This window comes from Mustela nivalis (genome assembly GCF_964662115.1).
Source record: "Mustela nivalis genome assembly, chromosome: 6".
Classification (NCBI taxonomy): domain Eukaryota; kingdom Metazoa; phylum Chordata; class Mammalia; order Carnivora; family Mustelidae; genus Mustela; species Mustela nivalis.
Genome location: NC_139025.1, coordinates 39,217,209 through 39,230,389, shown reverse-complemented (window position 1 = coordinate 39,230,389; position 13,181 = coordinate 39,217,209). Strand labels below are relative to the sequence as shown.

Below are 13,181 nucleotides of genomic sequence, written 5' to 3'. Positions count from 1 at the left end.
GGAAAAAAAAAATCCATATTTTCATATATTTACCTACAGGTAGACTCTTTTTTTTTTTTTTTTTTTTTTTTAATGATTCTGGCGTCATATTTACCTGTGTCCAAATCCCAGCTCTATCTCTTTTTGTCCAATTTTGGACAAGTCTTCTGAATTTTGTGAATTCTCTAAAGGCCTTCATGTTTGAAGACTAAGTTTTCTCTCAGCCAGGGGAAATGCACCTTGTTTCTTCAAGTTAGTTGACATGATGTTTGGGGAAAACTTCAGTATGCTTGAATTAAGCATTGACTTGAATATAGGTGGTTTTATTTGTTCCTAAAATCACATATCTCTTCTCCCTTCTCTGCTTCAGTAGTCCGATGAGAAAATAATATTCTAGAAATATCTGATCAATGCAGTTTATTTTCATGACTGATGTATTCTTCCCCAGAAAAATAATTTTTATAGTTTTGTAATAATGTCAATAATGTCACCGTAGTCTGATTTTACCTCAGCTTTTTCACAATGTTAGGACGCTTCAGCCTCGTAAACTATGTGGTCAGTAAAAGCTCCAGCTCTCTTTTAAGTGAACTGCCAGATTTCTAGGTCTTGTACTTGATTTTAATTTTTTTAAGTATGAAGGAATATATCATATATATGTGTGTGTGTATATATACACATATATATACACACATTTATATACATATACTTACTCATACACACCTGTTATCTATCCATATATGTTAAATTTGTCTAAACTTAAGCTCATCCTTCAAGCAGTTGAGATCTTTTTGGAGTTTTTATTCTAGTGCATCATCATTCCCTGGTTTTTAAATTTTTTTTAAAGATTTTATTTATTTATTTGACATACAGAGATCACAAGTAGGCAGAGAGACAGAGAGAGAGGAGGAAGCAGGCTTCCTGCTGAGCAGAGAGCCCGATGTGCGGCTCGATCCCAGGACCCTGGGATCATGACCTGAGCCAAACGCAGAGCCTTTAACCCACTGAACCACCCAGGTGCCCCAAATCCTGCTTTTTGACATCCTTCATGATCCTGACGTTTCTTCATCCCATTCACAAAGATGCTCAGTGAGACAAGACCAGCTGTAGAGCCTGCAGCCCCCCACTAGAGATGTTTCTTCCATGTTATTAATCTCTTCTTTGGGTAAAGTTATCGTCCTGTATTCCTGTATTGTCATCTAATCTGCATTTCTTCAGTCCTTCTGGAAGTGACTCCCAAGGCAGTAGTTGTCCTGAGATATTTCTGCCTAGGTGCTGCACAGTTACTAAGCTCAACATGTTCTAATCTGTTCTTCCAACTTGTTTTCTTGCTTCCATTTCCACCACCTGTAGTTCGTTTTCACACTGCGGCCAAAGTAGTTGTTTAAAAATGTAAACCAGGTCATGTCATTTCTCTGCTTAATTTCCTCCAAGGGCCTCCATCTCATGGAGAATGGAATCTGTGTCATGGCCCACAAGGCTCTGCTTGGTCTACGCCTTCTCTCTCTGACCTGTCTCATATCTTTGACTCTTCTCTAGCTGCTCTTTGCCTTGAACACACCCAGCTTGTTCCCACAGGCTTACTGTTTTTCCGAGTTAGAACTTTCTCTTCAGTGAGAATTGCAGGCCCAGCTCCTCCTCATTCAAGCATCAGCCCAGTGTCACTGGCCCAGCAAGGTCTTCCCTGACCATTTGGCTTAGACGAGTAGCCCCCAGCGCACAGTCGTGCTTTCTAGCACAGCCCATTGTGGCAGGCTCGCCTGTTGTCGGGGCCCACTGGACTACAGGTTTGTTAAGAACTGGGACTTGTCTTTCTCGTCACTATATCCTTAGAGCTTAGAATGGTACCTGGTATTTGAGAGTGACTTAGTAAGTATTTGTCGAGTGATTGCATAAATCCAATGGACCATATATCTCTTTTCATTCATTACCTCCAGTCTGTTGCACATCAGTTCTTCCTTGGAAATGTCTCCTATATTTGTTTTTATCCTATCCCCAACCTCCCAGTCTTCTGCCAGTCCTGGCACCTTTGCCTTCATCCCTTTCTGCCTGATTATTACAGCTGTTCTCAGCCTGTGCTGCTCTTTAGAATCACTTGGGAAGCGTTAAAAAATGAGAACATTCAGGTTCCACCTCAAACCAATGAAATCAGAATCTCTGCCTGAAACTCGGGCCCCAATACATATTTTTAAATCTTCCCAGACGATTGTAATGGGCACTCACTGGATGGCTGCATCAGTCTTCTAACAGCTGTCCTTTAGTTCATTTTGTCTGTTGTGTTCATTGATCTCCTTGGAATTCAGCTTTCATCAAGAGCCTACTGTGGCTCCCCACTGCCTGCCACATTAATCCCACCTTCCCCTGTGTCATCTACTAAATTGTATTTCATTCTTTTCTCTCTTACCTACATTCTGTGATACACTGAAACCATCTCACCAACACTTGATTTGCCTTTCATTACCCTGCCCTCTCCTCTTCTTCTTCCTTCCCCACACTGACTTCTACTTACACACCTGGCCTGTCCTTACTCCTCTCCTCTGCCTACCCAAGCACTTCCCATTTCTCAGGGCCTGGCTCAAATTCCATCTTGTAAATACTTCATTCTCCATTTCACCTTATCTCTTATTTTTTAGATAAGTCTTTTGGTGTGTGTCATTATTACCTTATAATATATTTCTTATTTTTTTATAAATTGCTTTGTGTTATATTTTTTTATTGATAAAATTTAAATGTAATTGGTACAAATTCAAAAGTTACAAAATTCCCTCCTTCAGTATCTGCCCCAAGCATCCAGTTTTCCTCCTTGAAAGCAACTGCTCTTACAGCTTTCTGTATCTTTGCAAAATATATTCTAAGCTGAGCTAACTATCTGTTTATATAACACACACACACACACACACACACACAACATTGGCAAACTTGCAGTCCTCTGCATCTTGACTTCTTTTTACTTAGAGATATTTAAAGATATGTATAGATACATAATTTCAGTTGTAAAAAAAAAAAAAAAAGCAGGAAATCTGTCCTCTTAATAAACCTTTAAATGTACAATACTGTTGTTAATTATAATCACATTATTATGCATACAGTAGATCTATAGAACTTTTTTTATCTTGCAGGACTGAAACTCTATGTCCATTGAACAAAAACTCATTTTCCCCTCCTCCCAGCCCTGGCAACCATCATTTTACTTTCTGTGTATATGAGTATTTCTGCTTTAGTGGAATCATGCAGTATTTGTCCTTTTGTAACTGGCTGTTTCACTGCTTTAGTGGAATCATGCAGTATTTGTCCTTTTGTAACTGGCTGTTTCACTTAGCATAAAGTCTTCAAGTTTCATCCATGTTGTAGCATATGGTAGGTTTTCCTTTTTAAGGCTATATAATACTCCATTGTACAGATATACCACAATTTCTTTGTCCATTTATCTGGCTGTGGCCATTTAGACTGTTTCCACCTCTTAGCTCTTGTGGATAATGCTGTAATATACATGGTAGTATGAATACCTCATTCAGTTATTTTGGATAAATACAAATTTTTGGATCATATGGTAAATTCTGTTTTTAATTTTTTGAGGAGCCTCCATATGGTTTTCCACCGTGGCTGCACCATTTTACATTCCCACCAACACTGTACAAGGTCCCAGTTTCTCCACATTCTCACTAGCATTTGTTATTTTCTGATTTTTTTTATAGTGACCATCCTAACAGATGTGAGGTGATACCTCATTATGGTGTCGATTTGCATTTCCTTAACAGGGACATTGAACATCTTTTCATATGCCCAGTGGCCATTTGTATGCCTTTGGAGAAATGTGTATTCAAGTCTTTTGCCCATTTTTAATTAGAGTTATTTGGGGTTATTTTTGTTGTTGTTATTAAGTTGTAGGAATTCTTAGATATTTTGGATATTAACTCCTTATCAGATAAGATATATGGTTTGCAAATATTTTCTCCCATTTGTCAGTTGACTTTTTAGTCTCTTGATTGTTTCTTTTCTGGCACAGAAGCTTTTAAGCTTGATGTAATCCCACTTGTGTATTTTTCCTTTCACTTTTTGTTTTGGAGATTATTCTGTATCAACACATTTCAGGCCACCTAGGGGCACCTGAATGGCTCAATCAGTTAAGCATTGGACTTGATCTTAGCTCAGGTCTTGATCTCAGGGTTGTGTGTTACAGCCCCATGCTGGTCTCCATACTGAATATGGAGCCTACTTTAAAAAAATAAAATAAGAAGGCAAGCAGCCTAACTCTATTTACAGTGGCATAGTATTTTGTTCCTGCCCATTTAACTGGAATTCTGAGTCAAAGGGTATACATATTTCTAATTTGTATACCTATTACTAAATTGTCCTCCAGTAAAGGTTTTACTAACTTACATTTTCACCAACAATGTAATAATTACTCTTTACATTTTGTGGTGTTACTTAGCTTTTCACATTTAAGCACCTTCTCTCCCTCCCTGTGATTAACCCCAAAACAGAAGCCACATCCTGCAAATATTAGCTTGTACACAACACCTAATACCGTAAGTTCACTCAATTGGTGCTCAGTAAATATTTGTTAAAAATCTTATTTCATTGTGTGTTTAGGGAGTTTTCTTATGGCTCTAATGACCACCATGTGAAAGTTGTGCCCTTTACATGTGAACTGTTCCTGGGAGAGGAGGTGGTGTGACTGATATTCTGAGGAGAGAGGCTGGCCATTGCTGTCGCTCTTCCAGATTCCGTATAATCTTTGCTCAGCTCAGCCAATCTTTGGATCTGTTCTAAGGTTTGTTTAGTTTCAATGATCAGTGTGAGGACTGTGGCTGACACCAGACTTGAGCCCAGTACCCTTCATAGCCTAAAATTTCATATCCTAAAAACATGGATAACACATTTTTATACCATTTAGTACAAATTATCTAAATAAAAATCTATTCTCCATGAGTTTTTCCAACTTTATATTATAAACAACTTCAAATATACATCTGATTTGGAATAATATGTCCATATACCCACTACTGAAATTTAACATTTGTTCATAGTTGTTTTGCTACATATATAAATATATATATGTAGGTACCAAAACAACTATGAACAAATGTCAAGTTTATATGTAATATATAAAAATATATAAATGTATATATGTTTGATGAATGATTTGCAAGTAAGTTGCTGATATTCCATTGAGTAGTAAATAAAGCTGAAAATTAGTTTTATAAATACTACCCTCTGTGAACAAATCTATTTTAAATGTTTCACAACCGTGTTCCCCCCACAAATTATATCTCTTTCTCCAAAAGGATAAGCAGCTGTTTCATGCATCTTTTCCTCAAATGCCAAAAGACTTCTATCCATGGAAGATCAAGGTTTAAGGGAGGGGAAGCAACTGGCATTCTAAATTTCTCCTCAGGGGGCACCAGGATGGCTCAGTCAGTGGAGTGCGACTCTTGATCTCAGGGTTGTAGGTTCAAGCCCCACATTGGGTATAGAGATCACTTAAAAATTTAAAAAAATTTTTTTCCTCTTAGCACTAGGAAATATCTTTCATGTCTTTATTTAGGAAACTGTCTTGATAAGTCATTGGGGACGCAACCTCTACTAAATGCCTATGAATTGTAAAACGGTTAGTTTTTTTTTTTTTTTTTTTTAAAGATTTTATTTATTTATTTGACAGAGAGAGATCACAAGTAGGCAGAGAGGCAGGCAGAGAGAGAGAGAGGAGGAAGCAGGCTCCCTGACGAACAGAGAGCCGGATGCGGGACTTGATCCCGGGACCCCGAGATCATGACCTGAGCCTAAGGTAGCAGCTTAACCCACTGAGCCACCCAGGTGCCCGTAAAACGGTTAGTTTTATGTTATGTGAATTTTACCTCAAATTTTTTAAAAAAAGGTTGAGACTGGGGTGCCTGGGTGGCTCAGTGGGTTAAAGCCTCTGCCTTTGGCTCAGTCATGATCCCAGGGTCCTGGGATCGAGCCCCACATCGGGCTCTCTGCTTAGCAGGGAGCCTGCTTCCTCCTCTCTCTCTGTCTCTCTGCCTACTTGTGATCTCTGTATGTCAAATAAATAAATAAGATCTTTAAAAAAAAAAAAAGAAAAGGTTGAGACCTTATGAGAATGAGTTGGCAGAAGAGGAAGTTGAAGAAATAGCTACAGCACTCTTTATAAAAAGAGCATGGATTTAGGGGTTGAGGAAAAGTCGAGAGAAAGAGGCCGCGGGTGCTGAGCCAGCGGTGGGAGTCTGGAGCCTGTGAGTGAAAGTGGCTGAAGGGCGTTTAACGAACAGAAATGTCTAATATTCAGCTTTAATTTGCCTGCCTCTGTCTCCTGAAACCAATAAAAGCAATACACAGAAATGCCTTGTGTGAGCCAGCTTGTGCGTGCAGAACCCTTCCCTGGAGCCACATGGGGCAGAACAAGAATAATACCATCTGTGCTAGCCAGATCAGAACCCTCAGAAAAGTGGACCTCAAAGCCAGTGACGCCCAGAAAAAAACGTAAGCCGCTGCTTCTTCCCAGAGTACTGGGGATGTCAGAAGGGCTATGAGGCCACCCCCCTGTGAAGATGTGATTAAACCAACTAGGCTTGGCTCTCAAAGCGAGGCCACTTCGGGTGCCATCTCAGGAGCAGCCAAATGTCATTTCATTGACTTAAAATCACTCGTGATTAGTCTTCAGTTGTCCTTGTAGGGAAATGCCTCTCTTTTATAAGACAAAAGACCAAACTTCAAAGAAGTAGATCTCGAGGGTTGGGGCAGCTATGTGCTTCTAACTCTTCCCCTTAGAAGGGTTCCATGGGTTCCAGAACCAAACATGGTAGCTCAGAGACTGGTCTCCCAGAACATGCCTTTTATCAACCTAAGGTGTTTTGTATTTGGGATCAGAACCCGTTGATTCTACTTCTAGTTGGGTGGTAAAAGTAGGAATCGAAAGGAGAGGGTCTCTAGGGAAAGGGACCCCCATGAGGAAAGAGTGAAGACTATTTTTGTAGTTCCCTCATTCTCTTAGTTTTCTGTTTATATCCGAGGAAGTTTGATATTTTAAGTGAATGGGAGGTCATCAGTCTCATAAAATAATATCCCAAACATGAGCCAGCCCATGTGTGGATGGACTAGGCATCAGGCCAAGCACGTGACCACATGTCATCTGAAGTAAGTACAGCTATTTCCCCCCTTTAAAAGATTAGAAATTAAAGTTTATGGAAGTTAGGAAGTTAAATGACTTGCCCAAGGTCGCCCACCCAGAATGTAAACAAGTTTTTGTGTGCTTAACTGTCCTGCTAATGGTTAAGTATATCCAGCTAATGGCTAAGTGTATCTGCTCATAGTTGATACATAGTTAACACCAACTGTATAGAATCTCCTTTATTCATTGAAATATTGCACCTGAGTCTAAGTCGGCTCTCCCATGCCAGCCAGACAGCACTGGGCCCACACTTTGTCCTTTGAGTCATGGTCTATTGCCACAACATTATTATTTCTTTTTTGTTAAGTATTTCAGAGGAAAATTCTCTGCAAAGGAAAGGCATGTGGGCTTTTGGTAGAGCAGGAATATTTTTCCAGTATTTGTCAATCAGACTTTGCAAAAACTTAGACCCCTTGAAAAACAGTGTTAGAAATCCAATTTTGTGTTCTATGACTCTCTACAAATAAAATTTGTTTTATATCTATATCTATATTTATATCTCAGACCATCAAGATTCTGATTCATTGTTTTCCAGACTTTGGATTTCTTTTGGATCCTTAGACCTTCAAAATAGATTTTGGGGACAGTCCTAAGATTGCCAGCTTTTTATTTTGCAAATTGATGGAGGGTATTAAGAAAAAGCTTGCCATCTTATCATCATTATCCTTTAATATAAAAAAGAAAGGTCATACTACAGCATAAAAATATAATACAGTCCTTTAAATGCAATAGGCCTGTATTTGTTAAAAACTTGCGACATATCCTCCGCCCCTTTTTAGTTGGGTTTTCCCCCAAGTTATTGCTGATCCTAAACTTTGGAAGGGAAAAATATCTAAATAATTAATGGTTTACAAATTTCAAAAAAATTGGCCAACGTTTCAGCATTTAGGAAAAGTAGCATTTCTACTATAAAGCTTCATAGGTTTACGTGTTCTAGCAAGTCAATCAGTAATGATTATACCATGATAATATTTACATTTCACAGGGAAGCAAATACTTGGATACTCCCCATGTCTTTGTCTAAAGATTTGTCATTCATTTGCATTCAAATAAATTCTTTGCTTTCACTCATCCAGAATAGTTCTCAACTTATTAGCTAACCAGACTAAATAAATAGAGTTGCATTCATGCATTTTAATGTGAAAGTAAAAATGGTTTTCCCAGATTTTTTTTCTTTTCAATCAAATCCCCCAAAAGATATCTAATCACTCCCAGACTCAGTTACTTAAACATTTCACAATGTTTCCACTTCTCTAGTAAAACAAAAAGAAACTTGCTTTCAGTAAGTCAGAGAGCCATACTGTAGCAGTTTTGAACTTTAATTTTAATTTAATTTTCTGATGAGAGAAAATTCTTAGACTCCCATTTCCAACCTCATGTGCCAGGGGATGATTTTGTCATAGAGGTGCGTGGCATTGCTCAGTACACACAGTGGTTAACCTTTAGTTGCTCAATCCAATCACTCCTGGAGCTCACAGTCCAACAGAGGCAAGCTGTGTACAACTAGGATCATAATACCCAAAAGGACGGGGTTTGGCCTTAGTGCATGCCATGTGCGCCCTGGACATCAGTGTACACTTGTTGAAAGAATGACATAGCTTGGTGAGTAATAGGAACATTAAAACCTCTGCTGGACAAGTTCATAGGAATGGAGGCTTATGGCCTGGATGAATGGGAAAGATTTGCCAAGGAAGTAACAGCTGAGTAAAATTGTAGGACAACCGAAGTAGAGATGATAATGGGAGGAATGCATTTCCCCTTGGAAAAAAAAAGAAATGCATAAAAAAATGAAAGGTATATTTTAGAAGTGACCAATAAAAATTTTGTCAGGAGTAAAGATGTAATGAACAGTTTGAGAAAGAAAGCCGAGGTGTAGGATCCTGATTGTAGAGAATTCTGGAAGCCAGGCTGAATTTGGCCCTTTTTTTTTTTTTTTTTAGAGTGAGAGCATGCACCCATGTGAGCCGTAGGGAAGGGGGAGAGGGAGAGAGAGAATGTTAAGTAGACTCCATGCAGAACACAAGGTGCAATGTAGGGCTCAATATCATGACCCTAGATTATGATCTGAACTAAAATTAAGAGTTGGAGTTGGACATTTAACCAAGTGAGCCACCCAGGCACCCCTGAGTTTGGGCTTTAAATCAAACAAAAGGTAGAATCTTAGTTGAAGGCTTTTGAATAAGGCATGTTCCAAAAGTGATCTTAATTGCTTCTCTGCGTTGCCTATCACCATCCTTATCTTCCAAAAGCTGTATGAGAAAAAGCACGCTCTGCTTTCAAGGGCTGGTCATCTAAAAACCCACACTTAATTTGTTCTAAAGTCTCAGCTTTAGGGGGCATGAGGAACTGTTCCTGGAGTTGTGGGAAATCCCCATGCCTTCAGATCCTATGATAACCCTTGGCATCTCAAGGGACTCGCCATGGTTCTGCCTCCACAATTCTGCACAAAGCCATACATGCTATGTTCTCTTTCCTCCCCAAAGTTCCTCCTCCTCCTCAAAACCTAACTCAATACTTGCCTCTTCTGAAGGGACTTCTAAGACTCTAATATGAAATTATTTGCTCCATATTTGTTTCCAGGAAACCCATCTTTAACATCTTGGTACTACATCTAATTTCCTTACATCATGAAATATGCAAATTATTGTATATTTATATCTAACCACACTATAACAGGCTTTAGAAAATATACTCTGTCTAGCAGACCCTTTATATCCTGTGTCTGGGACCTGCCTCCCATCCTGCCTCCCCACCCCAAACTTCATAGTACAGTGCAGTGCACTTGATGAGTGTTGGTGGTTTAAGAGCTTGCCCTCAATAACACAGGGTTTCTTTAGAGCTGAAGACCTATAGGATATGTGGGGTGTGGGCTTTCACCCATCTTGGGCTCCACATTCTTTTTACCAGCATGCATAAAGCCTCTAGAACAGTATCCACGAAGACAGCAATTATTTCATAAGCCTTCCTTCTATCCTCAGTGTCTCAGTTTCTACAGGCCTCCAGTTTCTAGTGATGATAGGAATGCAGGCTGCTAACATGGTCATGCCCTTAATAACCTGGGATCGGGCACCATAAACAACATTAAAACAAAACAAAAAACAAAAACCCTCTTAATTGTATCCAGGCTTCATTTCCTCCTAACTCACTTTTACCTGCTTCATCCACTCTCTGGGACCTATGACTAGCATTGGTAGGTCACATACACGCCTCATTCCAGCCCTGCAAATTTTGTTTCGTGATCTCTAGAGCCTGTTTGTCATGTAACCTGCTGTGAGGAGAGGCCCAGCTCAGGGGAGTCCATAATGCCGCACAGACAAAGGCACACTTTCATCTCCAGGTCCCAGGCCAGAGAAAGCCATAGCACCTGAGGGTTTGGAGCTGTGGCTCTCTTCTTTGGAACTTGTGCCCTCCAAAAATTTCTCCTAGGCTGCCTGTCCCTGCATGACCAACTTTGACCACCACCAACTACTGCTTTAGACAGAGCTTCAGAGTCCTGCCTCACGGATGCAAATCCAAACAGCCCAGAATCAAGCCTGAGAATCAAGTCAGAATGGGTTGATTTGCATGGTGGAGCTTTGTCACTGAGAGAAGCCAGCCAAATTCCCGGGGCTCCCCAGCCCTCCGGAAATAAGCTTTACAGGGCCTGGGGGCCAACAGGGTGGGCGTGATTTGAATATTCACTGCCACAGCTGCTGCGCCCCAGCACTGGTCACTGCCATCAGTTTCGCTTCATTTTACTGCCTCAGAATCCCCCTGTGCATGTTAGTGGTTAATACAGCAGCCGGGAGACGCCAGACAGCTCTCTGCACCTGGTTCAAATTTAAGGCTCATTTACACATGATGTCACACACGCATTGTCAGCGCAAGGGAGGTCAGGATGGTTCATTTTGGGAAGGTTCGCATTGTTGAGTCTTTACAACACTCACTGCTATTAATGCTTTAACCATCTGACTTGGATTTCGGTTTTCTGGCATGAGGTAATCCCAGGCAGTAGATTTATATGCTGAACGGGAAGCCAGCAGTGGTGGCTAATCACGCTGGTTTGCAGATCTGCACCTCTAGAGCCTTGGGATGGAATTAGAGGGCCACATGGCATGTAGCAAATCATGGAGGTTTTGAGCACAAGGGGAATTAGCCAGACCTGGAAGCAGGAGCTGTGAGGGGGCGGTTGCCTGAGGTGGGAGGCTTGACTGAGGAATAAAAACCAAAGTAAGTTGGACAAGGGTCTGAGCCCAGAGGCCATAGGATTACTTTGGCCAGTGTTTTGGGGTCATTGCTTGACCCACCCTTTTGTTCACCATCCACAGACATTCCAAACCCACCTTCCCAGGCCCAATTCAAGTTTCTCATGTTTGGCCAAGCCTTTCCTGACCACCCAGCCCATGGCGATCTTTCTCCTGAACCCCTAAGTACTTCTGTCAGTAAAATAAGGCAACTAACTATTGCTGAGTATTTAATGTGTGCTACTTGTTCGTTTTACTCTCACAGCAACCACATGCCAAAGACACTATTGCTTCCGTCGTACAGACGAGGAAATCGCTTCACAGAGATTAAATACTGTGTCCATTGTCAGAACTGGTCAGAGTCAGGATGGAGGACTGATTCCAAAGGCCAGTTCTGAAGCACTGAAGCAGGTGACAGACCCGTGGAGCCGTGCTATGTTGCCTGTGCCACTTAGCTCTGCATGGGTGAGACCAGCTGGGCCTCAGGGAGACCCCTCAGGGAGCACGCAGTAGAGCTGGGTCAGGCCCCACGTGCACATGCGCCGTCTCTGTTGCCTGGCTGGCAGTAATGACAGCACAGGGACCGCTGCTGGTGCTTTTCTGAACCCGCTGACCTCCAAGCACAGTGGCCCTTGAGGGTATGCTCGGATGGATGGACAGTTAACCCCCTTCACCCCCATCTGTGCTGTGTCCTACCTATTAACATGTGTCCTCAAGGTATTAAAATGTTGAGATCTTTGGGCGACCACCACTATCACTTGCAACTGTCCCCTGGCACATAGCTAAAACAAGAAAACTGGTCTGCCTATTACATCTTCAGTAAGAGTCTCCCTACCTTACAGGAAAGTCAGAGTATGTCCCACAGTCCTGCTGACTGTCTTGATTTTCATTTTGGGCCAAGGCCTGTTGCCATGGGTCTGTTTTAGTCAAGCAAACAAGCATTACAATGGGGATAACATTGGCTATGATGGCAGCATGCTGAGGGGCACCTACTGTGGGCGGGAGAGTCCAAGAAAGCGTTCTGGGAGTGGATGACCCTCTTGAAGAGTAAGTGAGAGTTAGCCAGTAAAAAGGAGTGTGAGGGCACTACAGGCAGCGGGAGTAGCACAAGTAAAGGCCTAGAGGCATGATTACAAGCAGTCATGAACACACCTGGACTCCGACTGGAAGGGCTCTGACGAGAGGGTAGAAACCCAGGTCATCCCTGACCCTTCTCTACTGTCTACTTAAGTAACATGAATGATGCTCTTGCCCCCAGCCCTAGAGAAGACATCTCTGAAGACTGTTTTTTTAGGAAATGTCTTCTCAGAATGACCCTACAGACATAGTTATTTCCCCAGTATTCTCTCACCATTGAACACACCTAGGAATAATTGAAAAACCAGGCAATTGAATGCCCCTCTTGTAAATCACCATCACTTCAAAGCAAACCTTAGTGTGCACTTTGTAAGCCATGCTGAGTATCTCATACTTGCCCCTCAACTTTTCGCATGCTGCTCTCAGTCAAGGAGGCAGACCCCTGTGGACTGTGTCAGTGGGTTTGTTTGCCTCTGGCTTTCCATTGGGTTCAGCCAAAGAAAGACACCCAGAGGAAAGGAAAGTGATGTCAGGGTAATTACCCCTCCACACCCCCTCTCTGCTAGGCCATGTTGGCTGCACCTCTCTACTGAAGGCACAACTCCTGTCAGGTGGCCCTCTCCATATAGCCATCCTTGCTGGGGACTTCTTCTTTGCCCCTTCAGTCATAAGGTAGTAATAACTACCTCTCCCTCATTGTTACTAGCTGTTATGGGCTAAATAGTGTCCTCTTC

General features: G+C 41.5%; 1 protein-coding gene across 3 annotated transcripts in view; it reads left to right on the top strand.

Moving 5' to 3' along the window:
- Positions 1–12,276, top strand: part of SLC38A6 (solute carrier family 38 member 6) — an 80,103-nt gene extending 67,827 nt beyond the window's left edge. The window contains exon 16 of one of the 3 annotated variants that reach the window (XM_082734951.1): positions 11,636–12,276. In XM_082734951.1, the coding sequence (XP_082591077.1) occupies positions 11,636–11,701 (66 nt within the window). In that variant the 3' untranslated portion in view covers positions 11,702–12,276. Of the gene's footprint in view, positions 1–4,569; positions 5,187–11,635 lie in introns of those variants that run through there. The other 2 variants (XM_082734948.1, XM_082734950.1) reach the window with 2 other exon arrangements.
- The last annotated feature ends 905 nt before the right edge of the window (positions 12,277–13,181 follow it).